Raw genomic sequence first — 18,039 nt, 5'->3', positions numbered from 1 at the left:
ACCCCTCATCCCAATATTACAAGGTAAAAAGACAGCCAGTATCTGGGCTTGGGAGCAGAAATTTCACACTGTGGGTCTACAGCAGGTACTGGACTTTCAGGCCTGGTAACCCCCACAAGGCACAGGAGGGGCAGTTAAAAGCAGGTACTGGGAGCATGTTGCACACCCCAAAGAGGGCCCCATCTTGCAGCACACTGGCTGCCCTAAAGCTGGGGACACTGGGCACAGCCCCCACAGTCTTCTCACAGAGGTGGGGGCCATCCGTCAAAGCAAAGTTCAGCAAGGAGGCAGACCCTAGTGTCAGAGGATTGAACTCTGGGCTCCCCAGCAGGGGTTCAACAGCAGGGGAGGGTCTCTAAGAGGGTTCCCACATGCCAGGGCAGCTGAGCCCACAGGAGGTCGACAGTGAGGACAAGGGAGAAATGTAAGGAGGGAGCCTTCATCAGAAGGATTTTAGGGGGCCTCCCTGTCCTGGATAACAGTGGGTGTAGAGGCAGGTGGGGTCAGCAGCTTGCCCAGTACTTTCTCTAGGCTTGATGATCAATCAGCAAAACATATCTGACCTTTAAGCCTCAGCTCATGTCTCCTGCACACGGGACTCTCTGCACACAGCTGCCTCCTCCTGTGCCCTCCACACCAGGGAAGGAGCTTTCCAGGAGAGCGGGATGGGGCTACAGAGCCCCAGAGAGGCTGTGCCACAGCAGAGGCATCCAGCATCCCAGTTCTAATCATCAGTAAAGCACTGAGCTGCTGACCTTGTTCTCAGGACATGGCAAAGAGTCCTGGAGTGGCCAAGAGGAATGGAGGGAATAGCAACAGCCCTTCTAGAGGAGGTAGCCTCTTGCAAGTGATTCTGGGACATCTGGGAGAAGGTCCTCAGGTACCCCAGCCCAGCCCATACAACTGATTAAAGAGACTGTCCCTGAGGTGCATATAAAAAATGGGGCCCTAGACTTCAGGAGGCCCCTGTGAAATGTCAAGGTGACTGGGGGAGCGGGAAGACTCTCAGTACCCATCAAAATGGGACTAGGAGTTCCTTTACACAATCCTCAAGGGATTGAGTGAAGCCTGAAGGATTCTGTGAGTGGGAAGGAGGATGGTCTTGTGAAATGTGACAGAAACAGAAGCAAGCCTCCAAGGGCACTGGTATTTGCCCAATTTCCCCCCACCACACACACACACACACACACACACACACACACACACACACACACACACACACACACACACACACACACACACACACACACACACACACACGCGCAATTCCTTAGAAAGCTGCATTCCCATTTCCCTCCCAAGGCCCCAGCTCCAGTCTACCCTCCCTCTCCAGCTGGGCTCTTGCTACCCATCTTGCTTGCTTCCCACACTCTTTCCAGGACCTCTGTCCCAGCATCCCCCAGGGCTGCTTTTGCAAGTCACCTGGGACCTTTCACTTCCCCAATCTCCTCCCCACCCCCGTCTCTGCCATAGTCCACACTGGTGGCTGCTCCCTGCTTCCTGAAATATTCCTCTCCCAGCCTGAACCACACCCCTGGGATCTTCTGGTCCCCTGACCACATACTCTCGCTCTCTCAATCTCTCTCTCTCTCAGTCTCTCTCTCTCTCTCTCTCTCTCCCCCCCTTTCTCTCTCCCCCCTTTCTCTCTCTCCCCCTCTCTCCCTCCCTCCCTCCATCCCTCTCCCCACCCCTCTCTCTCTCCCCCCCTCCGTCTCTCTCCCCCGCTTTCTCTCTTTCTCTCTCCCCCTCTCTCTCTCTCCATCCCTCCCTCCCTCTCTCTCCCTCCCTCTCCCCCCCTCTCTCTCCCTCTCCTCTCTCCCTCCCTCTCCCCCCCTCTCTCTCTCCCCCCCCCTTCCTGTGCAGGTGCCTCTCTATGCCCTTAAGTGTCCCTCAGGGTTTTTTTTTTCTTATCTCAACTTGCTACCCAATCTCATCCACTCCAAATCATCTAAATGACCACTTGTACATAAATGGATCTCAAGGGTCTACTCTAGCTCTAAATGCATGCTCACCCTCCCCTGGATGACCCCAGACACCCCAAATACAAGCCCACCGGCCTCATGCAAAGCCGTGTCCTCTACTCCATGCAGGCATGACAAGGCCACTGATGCTGAGGCTTCAGGCTCCCAGAGGCCCTGAGCCTGCCCGCCCTCTCCACTTGCCATTATCTTCCCAAGACCTTCTTCCCAGACCCCCTGTTCAGAATTAAGCCCTGAGTAGCCCTCAGCCTCTCCAGTAGCTCACACCAAGCTCATCCTGGCTTAGAGTCCACTGATAGAATCCATGTCTTCATCCACTATGAGGAAGTGGACTGTCTGACCCTGGGCTGCTCAAGACTAGGTATAAGTGTTCATTAAATACTAGATTGAAGGAGTTGCCCCATTACCCTTGCCTGGGACACTGCCCCAGTGCCAACCGGATAGCTGGCTGACATCACCATCTTTGCAAGACCCTCCCCTCAGCTGGTTCCACCAGTCCTCAAGGGGCTAGAGCCTGTATTCTTCCCCAGCCAGAGAGCCAGCTACACCCTGGACTTCTGCAGAAAGAAGTTCTCCTGCTCCAGGTGCCCTGCAGCCCACCCACCCCTCCCACCTGGAGCCCCACTCTCCCCTGCAGGCCCCTCACCACAATTACCACCACTACAAGCTAGTCCCTTAGTCCCTCCTGCTCCAGGCACTGACAGGTCCTGGGGAAAGGTCTGGGACCTTGGTGACCTGTCAGATCCCTGACTCCTCAGTGCCCTCCTGACCCTGTTTCTATTCCCATCCTGTCATACCCCCAGGAGGTTACATGTTCACTGTCCACTTGGAAAAGAATTTCCTATTTTTTCTTCTTCTTGTGGTTCAGCGAAGCACAAAACCAGATGCTTGTAAAGGCTAAATCCGTCCCATAGCCTCTCAGCTCAGAATAACTCTCTGGGGAGCCCAGTGGACCCAGGTGGTGCTGGGGGTGGTACCTTTGGGAAGTGGGGCTGCACTCAGCTCTCCTGCAGGTCTGGGCTGGCGTTTCTTCCCTTCCCCCATCCACCCCTTGGTGGAAGCAGGGAAACAAAGGGAGTGCTGAACAAGCCCCTGGCCTACATTCTCAAATTGCTCTTGTCTGGAGAAGAATGAAGCAGGAATTCCAGGGTGAATTTGGAACCAAGAAGAAATCCAGGAACTGGGGCCACAACAGGCTGAGCTTTTAGAGCCAGGGGCAGGAGGGAAGGATGCGTTGGAGGAGTACCTCACCCATGACATTTGTGGACATTCCTTCCAGGAGTTTGCCATTCATGTGACTCCATCATGCTGTTTGCATCCACCTTTTTCTGTCCTGCCAGAAACCATAGGAGTCTCAGCTCTCATTCCTGAGACCAGCCACAAAGATCATGGTTCACTAGCCAGCCTATGGATTGACTAATTTGAGGTCAGGTCTGAACAGCTGAGCAGGCAGATGGGAATGAGATGGAGCATGTGATACAAAACACAGCTGTTTGTGTACCGGTGTCTGTGGCCAAAGTAATTCTCCTAGATGGGGGAGGGGTGGAGCACATAATGAAGGACATCTCTAGCACACTGGATCAGTTAAAAATGCAGCTGCAAGTAATAAGGAAGCTGCTTAAACATTGGTCATTATTTTTCTCACCTGACAATTTATGAAGTAGGTAGTTTCTGGCAGTGTAAGTCACACACACAAGCTCTTACTGTCTTTGCTTCATAGTCTTCGGTGTGTTGGTTTTTATCCTCCTTGTTGCTTCACCATGACCAATGGCACCATAACTCACATTCATATTCAAGGGGGAGAAAAATGGAGAAGGGTCTGGGCTATGGAATCTGCCTCCTTTTATCAAGATAATAAAGTTTGCCCCAAACCACCCTTCCCCAGCACACCTCCACTTGGGTCTTAAGGGCCAGAAGTGGGTGCCATGCCCACCCTGCAAGGGAGGCTGGTAAAATAAAAAACAAGATGGAGTGATTGGTTTAGAGCAGAGGTCTGCAAAGTGGGCCAAATTTAGCCCACCACTTGACTTTGTACAGCCTATGAAATAAGAACGGGTTTATACATTTTTAAATGGTTGGAGAAAAAAAAGTCAGGAGAATATTTCATGACAGGTGTATTGTATGAAAGTTATCTCTTGGCCCACAAAGCCTAAATTAAAAAAAAAAAATTTGTTGAAAAGTTTGTCGACCCTGCTTTAGGGCAACGTGGATCATTGCCTCCTGTTGGAAACACTGCTGTTCTGAAAAAAATCACGATTCTGGCAGCAGAAGGAAGCAATGGATATCAGGCAGGCAGCTTTCAGTGTCTGTCACATAGGCGAGTCACCACACTGCAAGCCTGTGACAGTTATCTAATCTGAAACAGCATAAGCTAACAGTTCCCCCTCTCACCACAAACATAACACAAGGGGTTTTTTTTGGAAGCCCTCTACCTCAAGGGCATTTTCCCTAACTGACCAAATGTGTGGGATTTTGAAAGAGACTAGTAAAAAGTAAAAGGGGACACAACGAAATATCTGGCTGGCTGTGCCCCAAAAGGCTCAATGAGGTATTATTTGCTCAATGAACTTGCCTCCAGCCAAGGGGCAGGTCCTCAGTATTACAGGTCAAGAAAATGGGTCTGGTCGGTGTTCCACAGTGTTCCACAGTCTCATAAAAGCTGACACAGATGGCCTAACTCACTAGGACATGAAGATCATAAGCCCAAAGCCAATGTGCTCATTTTTAATGGGAACTATAATTTAACTATCACACAAGCCAATGTCCTCATGATGATAAATGAACCTGATAGGAAGTCAAACTGTGGTCTGAAAGCCACTAGTGAGTTCAGAGACCAAGCCAGGAAGTTAAAAGGAAGAGTCACTTATTTAGTGCACCAGGCATGGAGATCGGTCCCCAGGCCAGGGTTCCATCTCCCAGTGCATTCTGCCTCTGTTTCAATCATATATCCCTCTCCATCCTCCCATCTCATGCTTCAATCCCAGCCTTTTGTCTTACTCTGTACCTTGAAGTTTGCTTTACTTGTCTCTAATCTCATTTATCATGGGTCCAATTTCAGAGTGGAACCCTCAGAAGCCGGTCTTGAGAGCTTTTATGTTCAAGCTCTCAGGGAATAGTCACCCTAGTAGACAAGCCCACAAGTACCAAATGCCTGGGCCTCTTACAGATTAGGCATTTGGTATTCCTCCAACCCCAGGTGGGAAATGCACCTGCGCAGATGGGCCCAGGTGCCCTCTGATGCCTCTCAACCAGTAACAAATGGCCAGGTGACGATCAATAAACAATGCATGCATTTTATAATATTTACTGACCACCTACTATGTGCCCAGTCAATGGGGATACATCCATTTAAAAAAAAATGTCAGTCTCCATGGAGTTCTCATTTCAGGAGAGACAGGAGTGATGGGTAATAACAACAAAACATATAGTAAATGGTGATAAGCAAAAGAAATATAACAGGGAAAGGGAACAGGAAGTGTTGAGGCTACAGGATGTTGCACTTTCAGTTTGAGTACCAGGGAAGGTCTCAGGTAGAAGGTGATGTGTGAGAAAAGGCCTGAAGATGGTAATGATGTAAACCATGCAGATTGCTGGGAGAAAGCATTCCAGGCAGAGGGAACAGCAGGTGCAAAGTCCTAACTTAGGAGGAGACCTGGTATGATCAGATTAGCGAGGACTGTCCTACTGCCAAGAATTGTTTTCTGAGCAGCTGAGAACAAAGTAATGATCACCCATCCTCCTGATTCCCTGCAGGAACTTTCTACCTTCAGCAAAGACTTTAATACTGTCCAAACTTGTGGGTCTGGGTCAGAAGGGACCTTGAGAGCAGAGGGAAACATTGTAGCTTCTCAGGTTCTCCATTTGGTGGAAGAGGAGTAGCAGCAACTCTGAATTTTTAGAACAAACTTCTTCCTCATGAGCTGAGAACTGGGCAGTGGCAGTTAGAAGATCTTTCTGCAGTCTGGTAGAACGGAACTAAAAAAATGCCACTGGCTTCTATCTCTTCCAGCTCCTTAAGCCACAGTCAAGCCATGAAATGAATCCTCCAGGAATCTGAATCCCTTGGCCCATTCCTGCCAGGCCCCTTTGCTGGAACTGTACCACCCTGTAGCGTGGATGGCTTCCCAGTCTATGGGCCATTGCTCACTCTATCACTAGTGCCTAGAAATATCCTTCTTGGGCTAGATGACTCCCCCATAGAGAGGTGTAACAGTCAACTATTGCCATGATAATGCTGCAAAACAAGCCACCCCTAAATTCACAGGTTATAAGAACAAGCATTTGTTTTTCTTGTTTATGTGTCTGTCTGCAGGCGGTAGGTTTGGTTCCAGGCTTCTGTAGGCTCACATCTATTCCCCTTTCTCCATGTTCTCCTTGAAACATCAGCTATCAGGGACCTGTTCCTCTTATGACAAATGGCAAGTAAACGAGAGGCCAAACCCAACTGTGCAAGCATGCTGGGAGCTTCTGCTCATACCACATCATGTCTGTTCATTTTCTGTTGGCCAAAACAAGTCAGATGGCCAAGCCCAAAGTCAATGGGGCAGGAAAATATATTCTGCTCCCAGAGGAAGAGGAAAGAGATTGAATATTTGCTGAATAATCTTTAATCCATTATAGGGAGCTGGGTTAGGACTTCAACACATGAATTTGAGGGGACATAATTCAGCCAATAACAACCTCTTTAGTGGGAGGAGATGCAAGATCACACAGCAAAGCAGGGAGAAATGAAGAACTGAGGTCACTTTTGCCATTAACAACCACAACTGGCAACACCAATCTAGCTTTTGCCCCGAGCCAGAACAAGCTCTATTAAAAGGAATCAGGGTTCCCTGGAGAAATGGCTGTTTCAATGACAGAAGCAGGAAATATACAAGATAAGCCTGGAGCATCTTAATAGTGCAGAAAGTAAGGAAGTGCCCAAAAAAGAAAAAAAACCCACGCATTGATGGGGGCATGTCAAAGGGACATAGGAGCCAAATGAAAGAGCTCCCAGTGACCAAAGTGGGAACAATTTAACAACAGTATAAAGTAGTATTAGATTATAATCCAAAGTATAAAATAAATATCCATGAGTCCATTCTGATATAAATAAATGATTGAATAAGTTAATAAATAGAGAGAGGTAAGGGAAGAGAAGGGACAATTTTCATACGTAGAAGAATTCCAAATAAATTATGTAGATACTCTACTCTAAAGGAGGGGAGTATAACTCCTCAAGTGTGGGCTGCAAAGCAACTTCCTTCCAAAGAGGACAGTATGATGGCGCAGGGTGGGAGGTGGGTGGTGGTGGGGGTAGGGGTGGAGATAACTTTACAGTACAGAAACCTGACAAAGTCTATCTCAGCAAAGTGATCAAGGTCATGTGATGAGATGAAAATGGCACTTTTAACTCTGTGGTTTTCCTCCAGAAACCTATAACCCCAGTCTAGTCATGAGAAAAACATCAGACAAATTCTAATAGAGGTCCATCCTACAATATGCCTGACTATACTCAAAACTGTTAAGATCATCAAAGACAAGGAGAGTCTGAGAAAACATCACAACCAAGAGGAACTTAATGAAACATGATGGCTAAATGTAATGTGGCATCCTGGATAGAATTTTGGAACAGAAAAAGACATTAGTTTATTCATTTAACCTGTGGACTTTATTTAATAATAATATACCAATATTGGTTCATTGATTATAACAAATGCATCATATTAATGTAAGATTTTTTTCTGTAGTTGGATTTTTTAAAATATTTTATCTATCTATCTATCTATTTATTTATTTATTTGGCTGCGCCAGGTCCTAGTTGCAGCACATGGGATCTTCATTGCAGCATGCAGGATCTTTTAGTTGCAGCATGCAAGATCTTTTTCAGTTGCAGCATGGGGATCTTTTAGTTGCAGCATGCGAGATCTTTTTTAGTTGAGGCATGTGGGGTCTTTTAGTTGCGGCATGCGGGATCTTTTAGGTGCAGTACGTGGGATCTTTAGTTGAGGCATGCAGGATCTTTTAGTTGCAGCACGTGAGATCTGTTTTAGTTGCGGCATGCAGGATCTTTTAGTTGTGGCATGCAGAATCTTTAGTTGCGGTATGTGGGGTCTTCACTTGTGTCATGCAGGGTCTTTAGTGCGGCATGCGGGGTCTTTAGTTACAGCATGCAAACTCTTAGTTGCAGTATGTGGGATCTAGTTCCCTGACCAGGGATCGAACCCAGGACCCCTGCATTGGGAGCATGGAGTTTTAGCCACTGGACAACCAGGGAAGTCCTGTAAAATGTTAGTAATAGGGAAAATGGAGGTAGGGTCTATATACTCACTTTTTCTGTACATCTAAAACTGTTCTTAAAAATGTCTATTAATACAAAAAAACTGATAGGGTTGAAAGGATAAAGAAATACACAATTATAATTGGACACTTCAACTATTCTCTCAACAATCAGTAGAAATAGACAGAAAACCAGCAAGGATATAGAGGAAATCAACAACACTGTCAGCCAGCAGGATCTGATCAACATCTGTAGAACACTCCACCCAACAACAGCACACTACACATCCTTTGCAAGCACCATAGATCATACACCAAGATAGACCATATCCTGGGCTATAAAACAAACCTCAACAAACTTAAAAGAATTGAAATCATACAGTCCAGATTCACTTGGGGAATAAAATAAGTTCATACTTCTTATTTATTTACTTAATAAACTTATTTACTGAAGCATAATTAAACATTTCTAGCACAGAAGCTGGCACACACAAGTCTGCTGGATGAACAAAATAGTGAATGAACGAATGAATAAAAAAGAAAATATCTTGGGGGCCAATATTGGGGGGGAATCTTACTTTATTAACTTATTCAGCATTAATTAAAGGTACTTTCTATGATTCATTGAATTTTTTTTTTTTTATTCAGAAAAGCTCACAGAATCCAGGACACAAATGTTCCCTGTGCAGCAAGGGTTGCATTCCAAAATGGCCAGCAGATGGCGCCAAAGGATGTGGTTCAGCCCATGAGGTTGTGCTTCCGCAGACCTAGAGGTCCTCCTCACCTCTCCCAGCCATGAAAAGGAGAGCCGGCCCAGTCCTTCCTGTGTCTCCCTCTGCGGCCTGAGGACCCCCACCAACCACTGCTAGGGTGAGGATAGTAAGGATGCAGAGAGAGCAAGTGTAGGAAATGCTAACGTGATGCTTGGCCGAAAGAGAGGCAAGGAAAAGTGGGAGTAAGATGAGGGTTGGTGATGGGAAAGATGTGAGGACACTGAAGTGTGGGTGGCAAGCATGGAGTGGAGAGAATGTGGATAGGAAAGGACAAGCAAAGTCCCTGAGTTTGGGGCATGGGATGCACAAGTGATGGGTCACACACTTCCATCGTGCCTGGGAAAGGTCTAAAAGAGCAGTCCCCAACATTTTTGGCACCATGGACCGGTTTCATGGAAGACAATTTTTCCACAGACCGGGGGAGCAGGGGGGATGGTTCAGGCGGTAATGCAAACAATGGGGAGCGATGGGGAGCAGCAGACGAAGCTTCGCTCACCTCCTGCTATGCAGCCCGGTTCCTAACAGGCCGCAGACCGGTACCGGTCCTTGGCCCAGGGGTTGGGGACCCCTGGTCTAAAAGGACAGGTGTGAAGGCTAGCAGTTTGTAGATTTGTCGAGGAAGTTGCCTCCAGATGGCTTCTATTTTGTCCGTGAAGCAGGAGACCATGGTGCCTATTGACAGTTGGTGGGGGAGGGGAGGTGTCAGAGTTGAAGGGGAGCTGACAAGGGAAGCCCACGAGGACTGCTGGCCAGCACCAATGGTGGGTCTGGGGGATGACGCCATTCAGCTCAGCTTCTTCATTCACTTGTTCATTCATTCTGCAAATATTCATTGATAACCCACTATACCAGGCACTATTTTGGACAATGTAACCTACATCCTGGGGAAGGGGTGGGGGGGACAGATGGACAAATAAATAAACAAAAAAAATATGACATCATGGCAAGAGAAGGGCTATGAAGAAACAGGCAAGGGGAGGGACAAAGAGTGCTGGGAGTGCTGTGAAATGGGGTGCTTAGGGAAGTTTTCCTAGAGAAGTGACAGCTGATTAGAGAACTGAATGCAATGAGGGAAAGAGACTTGCACTACCTGGGGGCAAGCATTCCAGATAAAGGGGACAGCTAGGGCCAAAAGAAGGGGGCCACGGAAGGAAGTGGGGGCCACAGAACAGATCACACAGGACATTGGAAATCACCTTTTATGCTCAGTATGGTGGGAATCGCTGGAAACCAGGGAAGCACATAACTGGATTCATATAGTTTAAAGGATCACATTGGCTGCTGTGTGGAGAACAGGCTAAAAGGGCCAAGCATGGAAGAAGGGACACCAGCTGGTCATTATGAGAAAACACGGCTTTCATGTGAATATACCATTATGTTTGGCAGACCATTAATTAGACAGGCAGTTCTCTAGAACTGAACCAGCAGCCCACCTCACTCTGCACCTTGGGATCACCTGTGGGCTCATCCTGACAGCCCCGAGCAAATGCAGAGTGACTCAAACCAAAGGCACTTCACTCCTACCTTTGTTTGTAGGTAGGGCAGACATTCCAAGTGGCTCCCATGAAGGCGGAGCTAATATTCCTCACCTGTTCCAGAGCAGCAACAGTGGAAAGAGACAGTATTTGCCAAGTAACCCAGGCCCCCTGAAGGAACATTTCTGAGGCTTCCACAAAGCCATAACTGAACACCTTGCCCATGGATTCACTAATGCCCACAGCACAAGAAACCATGCAACAAATTCTACATAGAATCCAGTGCCAGGAAAGAACTTTCCTCTCAAGTGACCTCCCACAGGAGACAGAAATTGTATAGCAGGCATAGGCACAGGTGTTGGCCTGAGCATGCCATATTAGACACCACTAAGAGTCATTTGGGTTTCAATCAATGCCACGGCTGTTTCAGGAACCTAATCACAGCAAGGAACTCATCCTGTGTCCCTGGTACATCTAGTCTCTGGTACATATTTCTGGTGGGCATATGCACTCATTTCTTTTCGGTATATACCCAGGAGTGGAAATGCTGGCAGGCACATGGCCTGCTTTAGTAGAACCTGCCACCACAGTCTCCCAGTGTGGCTGTACCCAGTTCCACTCTGTCTGGTAATGGCCTAAGATTTTTTTTGATGGCACCAGCCTCTTCTTTTTATCACATAGTAACTAGAATAAGCCTGCACTGTGGCACCAAACAGACCTTGGATAAAGTCTCAGCATCACCACCTACCTGAGTGATCTTAGGCGCATTACTTGCATTACTTAACTCTCTGGAGGTTTTGCTTCCCTGATGGGATGAATCACCCTCCCCAGCCTGAGCTGGCATCCATGTCAAATTAAGAGACTACCTCCAGCACTTATGACTACCCTCCTGACTTGGGCACACCTGAAGCTCCCCAACATGCAATCACCAAATAAACATTTCCAGCCCTTCACCCTCATAGAGTTCTTCAAAATTCCTACACCTGTGATCCAGAGACTCTAAGTATTACTTTCATCCCCCATACTTATGTGATGGGCCACTTCTTTCACCACTTTCCCTAGCACAGTTGGTGGGGAAAATCCAGGACATGGGGAGGGTCCAAGACTGTATCACTTGTCCATTTAAGTATTGTTATGGAAATAGCTCCAAGATACATTATGTTAACTAAAACAAGCAAAATGCAGAACAGGATGAATACTTTGTCACTTTAGCATAAAAAGGAGAGAGAACAGTATACATTTACAGTGACATATCTAAAAACGGATACACAAGATACTAATAACATGAGGCCATTGGAAGTGGCAATGGTATTGGGGACAGGCGTGGGAGGAGGTTGTTCAGTGTATCCTTTTATGACTTTAGAGCTTTAACTACATTGATAGATCCTCTATTCAAAAAAATTTTTTAAATATATACTTACAGTTTTTCAAGTTATGCATCAGGCGAACATGAATCCCTGACATAAACTCCATGAGGGATGTCTGGTGGGTCAACCCTGGCAAAGCAAGGATGCCTATTAGATATGTCCATGTAGGTGTGTGTGTAGGGGTGTATATGCATGTAGGAGGGTGTGCATGTAGGGATGTGCAGGCAGGTGCAGGGAGGCGTGCAGAGGAATATCTATGTGTTAGACATGTCCATCACAGCCTGAGGTGAAGGGGGAAAGGATGTAGAGTCATATCAAGGGCACTGCCCTATACTTCTGAAGAGTGGACCCAACCTAAGTTCATAGAGTTAGACCAGGGGGTGCACCTGACTTTTCATCACTTCCTCCACCACCCAACCCCTCAACCCTATAGAATTCAAACTGTCACTAGAAATCTGGAGTAAGAAAATGACTAAATGTTCTTTAAGGTTTTATGCATGTGTGTAAGTGTAGTTGCGTATAGGTGTAAGGGTGTGGGGTAGTGTATCTGTGTGGGAGTGATGTATGTGTGTGTGGGTATATAAGGGGTGTATATGTGAGTGTCTGTGTTTTCACTCAGCAAAAAAATGGCTGGACTATCCACCTTCCCAGAAGTCAACAGAAGCTAAGCCAAGGGCCAGACCCAGGGCCCTGTGGCCAGGTGACACTGATTAATAATTAACACATCTGAGCTTGGCATGGAGCCACAACAGGTGTCCCCTCCCATAAAACTCACCTTCACTCCATGTGGCCATGTTACCCGATCAGGCTCTGAGAAGTCTGGCAAATGGCCAACAGGCAGACCCGGGCCTGTCCTGAAGGAGCTGAGGCTGGGCAGTGAGGGGCCCTTACTCCAGAGGGGTCTCACGGGCAGGAAAGGAAACAACCACAAACAGATTGGGGTGAGGGGATGCCCCTTCCACTAAAGGCAGGCACCTTCCTTTCTGGGGGTATAGCCAGACCACAGCACCCCCACCATCCTTTCACTCAAAGAGGATATGACAGATAAACACAGACACACATACACACACGTACACACACACACACACACACACACACACACACACACATATACACACAAGGCTAAGAAAAACGGAAGAGAGAAGCTGAGGAGCACAGGAAGGGCAAGCCTCTTTTATTATCCCAAAATGCAGAGTATTGAAGGCACTTACAATAACAAGTTCAGAGATGAGGGGAGGCATGGGGAGGTCAGAGGTCAGAGCACAGAGGTAAATCAACAGACCCCACCCTGGTCACCACCCAGCAAGGAGAAAAGGAAAAGCTACAGGGCCAGGTCTGAAGCCATTTAGATGTCTAGCTCTACAAAAGATACAAATCCATTCTCCAGAGGATTAGGAAATGAGGAGTACACAACAGCAAGGGGCAGGGCTGAAAGTCACAAGTTAGTGGTTCTTTAAGGAACACGCTTGGCAGCAAGGAGGCCCTCAGGTCCCCTGCTGGAAGAGGTCTCGGTACATCTCAATGAGACGGGCAGCCTCGCGCTGGCCAGAGAGCAGAGCACCATGGGTGGTGGAATAGTACTTGCGGTGGGTGGCCTCACCTGAGAACAGCACCTGCATGGGCTGGGCAGGGGGACAGGGAAGTGAAGGTGGAGGAGCAAGAAAGGCTACCTGTCTGCCCCAAAACCACCCATCCATACTACAAGTCAGAGAGGAATAAGCAGGCATCTGAGATGCAGGTACTATTTCCACAGGATGAGGAGTTGCCCATCCCCATCTTCCCCTGCTTCTTCCCCAAACATCCAGGCCTCAGTCCTTTCTGCTCTGAGGCTTTCATGAGTCCTGTCTCTACAATTTCAGAGACAAACTGTGCCTCTTACTAGTGAACTCAGGGAATGAGTTAACCTCCCTAAGCTTTGATTTTCTCATCTCCAGAATGGGTTTATACCCTCTACTTCTGAGAGTGGGTGTAAGAATTAAGTGAAATAATGTATCTAAAGGACTCAGAACCTGAAAGAATATAAGCACTCAATAAAGTTAGGCAGTAATTTAACAAACCTTTATGGAGCCTCTATTAGGTTCCAGGGACTGTTCTGGGCACTTGGAAGATAAAAGGTGACCAGGCAGCTGCTTTGAGGAGCTTCCTTGCTGGTGGGGAAGCCAGACACGAAACCCAATTACTAAATGGCGTCATACGTGACGTGATGGGTGTTTGGGCGAGGTGCTGAGAGCCCAGGAAAGAGGCCCACTGTCAGGGAGATCACACAAAGCTTCCCAGAGGACAGGACCTTTGGGCTTCTTCTCGGAAGATGCTGGATAAATAAACAGGCAAAGGACGTTTCAGGAAGAAGGAAAAATGGGGGCAAAAATGCACCAAAACAGGCCTGGTCTAGGAGACAGTGAGAATTTTGGTATAGCCAGGGCTCAACCTTAAGAAAGGAGGCTGTTTAGGTGGGGTCCAAGCACAGAACTAATGCTTGCATTCCAAGCTTGAGTTTGGATTTTACTCCAGTACATCTCAAACTGAATGTGCAAAGGTACCAGCTGGGGACCCTGGTAGGATGCAGTTTTTAATTCACCAGGTCTGGGGTGGGCTGAGAGTCTGCACATCTAACATGCTCCCACATGATGCCAGTGCTGCTTGTCCATGGACCACCCACCTTGAGTAGTGAGGTTTTAACCCACCAACAAAGAGCCCACAGAGGTGGTCAAGCTGAAAAGGGGGCACATATTGTGGCAGAGGGCAAGCTCCCTACTCCCACATCCATTCTCTTTCTCCTCAGTAACAAAAATCCTGTCTTTTAACTGGGTCCATTGCCATCCGGGAAAAAAAAAAAAAAGATGTATCCCAACCTAGTATCCCACTAGCAGCTGGTGGAGTCATGTGACTAAGTTCTAGCCAATCAACTTCAAGTTCACTGTTGCTCAGAAACACTGACTCAGCCCAGGGGTTCCCTTCTTTTACCCATCAGCCTGTCACAGATATGAGAGCAAGAGCAGCAGCCTCCACAGACCTCTTGGACCACAAGGTGGCCTGGAAGATGGAGCCAGGTGCTACCGATGCTGGGCCCTGGCACCTACCTCCGGATTTCCTTTTATGTGACCTAAGTAAAGTTCCATCTTGTTTAAACCACAGTTTGTTTTGTTTTGCTTTTTGTTATATGCACTAGTCCTAACTGATGCAGGTGACAAGAAAAGCTGTGCTTTTCAGGAGGATGGCTGTAGCAGCAGTGAAGGCCTTTTCCTCTCTCCCTCTGAGCACAGCCAGGGCAGGCACAACACATATTGGTTGACTACAATCTTCTTCACCAATTACACCAAAGAATTATTTTAAATGTAATTCTGTTGGGGTTTTAACATTTATTGTATGTGTGTGCTTGGTGGGGAAAACTCAAAATTTACTTCATGGGAACAGAAATATATAGAGATAATTTCTTTTCAATTTATTATTTTTCTGTGTATATTATTACATAGTTGATGTAATTTGGGGGAGGGTCAGTATTCTCAATTTTATTTTCTAAAACATATTGGGAATCGCTTCTCGGCCTTTTGGCTAAGATCAAGCGTAAAACATATTGGGGAAAATAAACAAAACATACTCGGTCAGTGCTGTCCAAAAGAACTTTCCACGATGACAGAAATGCTCTATAGTGACACACTCTAACATTGTAACCATGAGTGACACGTGGCTCTCAAACTTGAAAGGTGGCTAGTGCAACTGACGAACAAAATGTTGGATTTATTACTTTAAAGCTAATGGCTACCATATTGGACAGCACAGCATTAAATGGCTCAGTTTTTATAACCTCAAGAAAGAGTTTAACACATCTCAATTTGACTCTGTTCTTCCAGATGTTGAGTGCACATTGTCTGTTTTCTCCTTCATTATGGGAGCTACTCCATCTATCTTACCTTGGCACTCCTCAGTGAACACTACCCTCCCACTCCTCCCCTGGACCAAACACACATACAAAATGCCCACCGCACCCCTCACAGATCCCCTCACTCTGCACCCCCTCCCTCACATACCCAGCACACCCACACTCACCGCTGTCTTGGAGCTCTCCGTGTATGGCAGGGGCTTGGCCAGCTTCTCCACATCTGCCCCACTCGAGCCCACCTGTGTATATGAATAGGATCCCCGGAAGTAGGGGTTGCTGCCCCAGGCTGAGCGCAGAATTCGCCGAGGCTTTGGAATGTTGGGGTTCCCTGTTGGGGAGTGAGAAGAGCCAAGGGGGGGGGAGAATATGAAATGGCTGCACACAGAAGACACCCCTGAGAAGACAACTCCCACTCTACCTCTAGGGCTCCAGGAAGGCCAGGCTGCTACGGATAAACATGGAGTATGGAGGAGGGAGGGATGGAGGCTGGGGTTCAAGCTGTGTACCCCTCAACGCCTCGTTGTGACCCCCAGCAAAATACCTCCTCTCTGTGGACCTTAATTTTCCTATCTGAAAAACATTCCAGATAATAATGTTCCCCCTTCCAATTTTAGGGGTTCTTGTGAGGCTCTTCTGGGATAGTGGAGGAAAGATGTTCAACTAAAAATCAGACAGAAAAAAACCACAAATCCATCTCTTAGCAAGACAACATGAGTAGGAAATCGGCAATCTGAGGTTTTGCGGTGAAATCTGAGTTTTTCACCAACAGCCCTTAGAAACAGAGAAGAAATACAGAGCCTGTGGTTTTGAGTGTCTCAAGTTCCAAACAGGGGGAGAGCCTGCAATTTAGGAGGCCAAGGCCAAGACGCAGTGCCCTACCGCATCTCTCCCAGTGGGCACACCACCTCAGTGTCACGACCTAGGGACGAGGATGCTAGCACACAGTTCAGGAGACCCAGAGGGTCTAGCGGAGGAGGGCAGACGCAGCGAGGCCCATGGAGCAGGCAGCGGGACAGGGACAGGGACGCACCTGTGAACTGCCGCAGCATCTCTGTGCAGATCTCAGCCACTGCCTCGTCATCACACTTCTCCATGACAAGGGCCTCCTCCCCACAGATCCAGCCACTCAGCACGTGGCCGTAGCGCTCAGGCGGGTAGAGGACATCAAAGCCACAGATCTTGCGGTACCAGAGCTCGGGTGGGTAAGTGAGCGTGTGGCTCTCTGCCTCGTCCTCCCACACAAACTGTAGGCTGTTGCACTCGGGGCCCCAGAAGGGCTCCTCGAATTCTAGAAAGATCTTGTCGGTGGTGCCGATGCCCAGTCGGTGGATGGCAGCCACCTTCTCAGCGGGCAGGCCTGGCCGGAAGAAGCTGGCATGCTGCGTCTTGAGCACGCCCAGCGACACGGTCACAATCACGTGGTCCGCTGGGATCACCTCACAGTCCTCGCACTCCACCACCACCGGCCACTGCTCATCCTCATCCTGCCTCTCCCCCTGGGGCTCCTCTCCACCCTGGCTGCCCTCCCCAGTGTCATGATTATGGTTACCCTCACCCCGGGGCTCAATCTCAGGGCCCCAAGGGTGGGACGAGGCCTGGTCCCAGTGAACACAACGGACGGGTTTCCCCAGCTGGATGATGTGGGCCGGGATGCCCTCAGCCAGCAGCTCCACAACCCGCATGAAGCCCGAGGGGATGATGTGGTGGGCACCGGGAATCTCAGTCCACTCCCCAAAGGCGCTCAGGGACACCTCGTCCATGCTGTGCGAGCTACTCTCACAGCTCTCCACCTGTGGGAAGAGCCAGAGGGGAGCCAGGTGACCGCCAAGGCTGGGCAGGGGTAGGAGCAGGACTTTAGGGCAGTGCCGCCCTCCTCGGACCCAGATTCCCCAGGGTCAGTCTTCCTCACTCTGGCATTTGTACTCAACAGAGCTCCGAGATGGCAAAGATACCTTCAGGTACTGCTGGATCATGGCGAGCTTCAGGCGCTTGGTGGCCTCTGGATCATCAGGGTCGTCCCTAATGCGGTTGCGCACCTCCTCTCGGGTGAACACCCCCACGCTGTTCTGACTCTCAGCATTGACTGGTTTACCGTGCTGGAAGAACTCTTGGGTCAAGTTATAGACCTACAAAGAGACCCCAGGAGACTGAAAACACATTCACTCATCCTACCTCCATCTCAGACCTAAGAGCTCCAATTCAGTAGTCACCACCTCCAAGGTGTTCCCGGATGTGCTAAGCCCACGGGGCCTCTCCTTTGGTAAATCAACGTCATGCTCAGTGCTGCACTGAGGCTGAACCAACAAA

At 48.3% G+C, this 18,039-nt stretch overlaps 1 protein-coding gene across 6 annotated transcripts in view; it reads right to left on the bottom strand.

Moving 5' to 3' along the window:
- SMOX (spermine oxidase) overlaps nt 1–18,039 on the bottom strand; it is a 60,991-nt gene that overhangs the window by 9,121 nt on the left and 33,831 nt on the right. For 3 of the 6 annotated variants that reach the window (XM_060124726.1, XM_060124727.1, XM_060124731.1), the window contains 6 exons: nt 17,685–17,858; nt 16,763–17,522; nt 15,900–16,060; nt 13,910–13,999; nt 12,628–13,474; nt 11,907–11,981 (listed from right to left, as the gene is read on the bottom strand). In XM_060124726.1, the coding sequence (XP_059980709.1) occupies nt 13,337–13,474; nt 13,910–13,999; nt 15,900–16,060; nt 16,763–17,522; nt 17,685–17,858 (1,323 nt within the window). In that variant the 3' untranslated portion in view covers nt 11,907–11,981; nt 12,628–13,336. Of the gene's footprint in view, nt 1–11,906; nt 11,982–12,627; nt 13,475–13,909; nt 14,164–15,899; nt 16,061–16,762; nt 17,523–17,684; nt 17,859–18,039 lie in introns of those variants that run through there. The other 3 variants (XM_060124730.1, XM_060124728.1, XM_060124729.1) reach the window with 3 other exon arrangements.

This window comes from Lagenorhynchus albirostris, chromosome 15 (genome assembly GCF_949774975.1).
Source record: "Lagenorhynchus albirostris chromosome 15, mLagAlb1.1, whole genome shotgun sequence".
In the NCBI taxonomy this organism is placed as follows: Eukaryota; Metazoa; Chordata; class Mammalia; order Artiodactyla; family Delphinidae; genus Lagenorhynchus; species Lagenorhynchus albirostris.
Note: the sequence above shows the minus strand (reverse complement) of the source record. Positions and strands in the feature narration are given on the sequence as shown.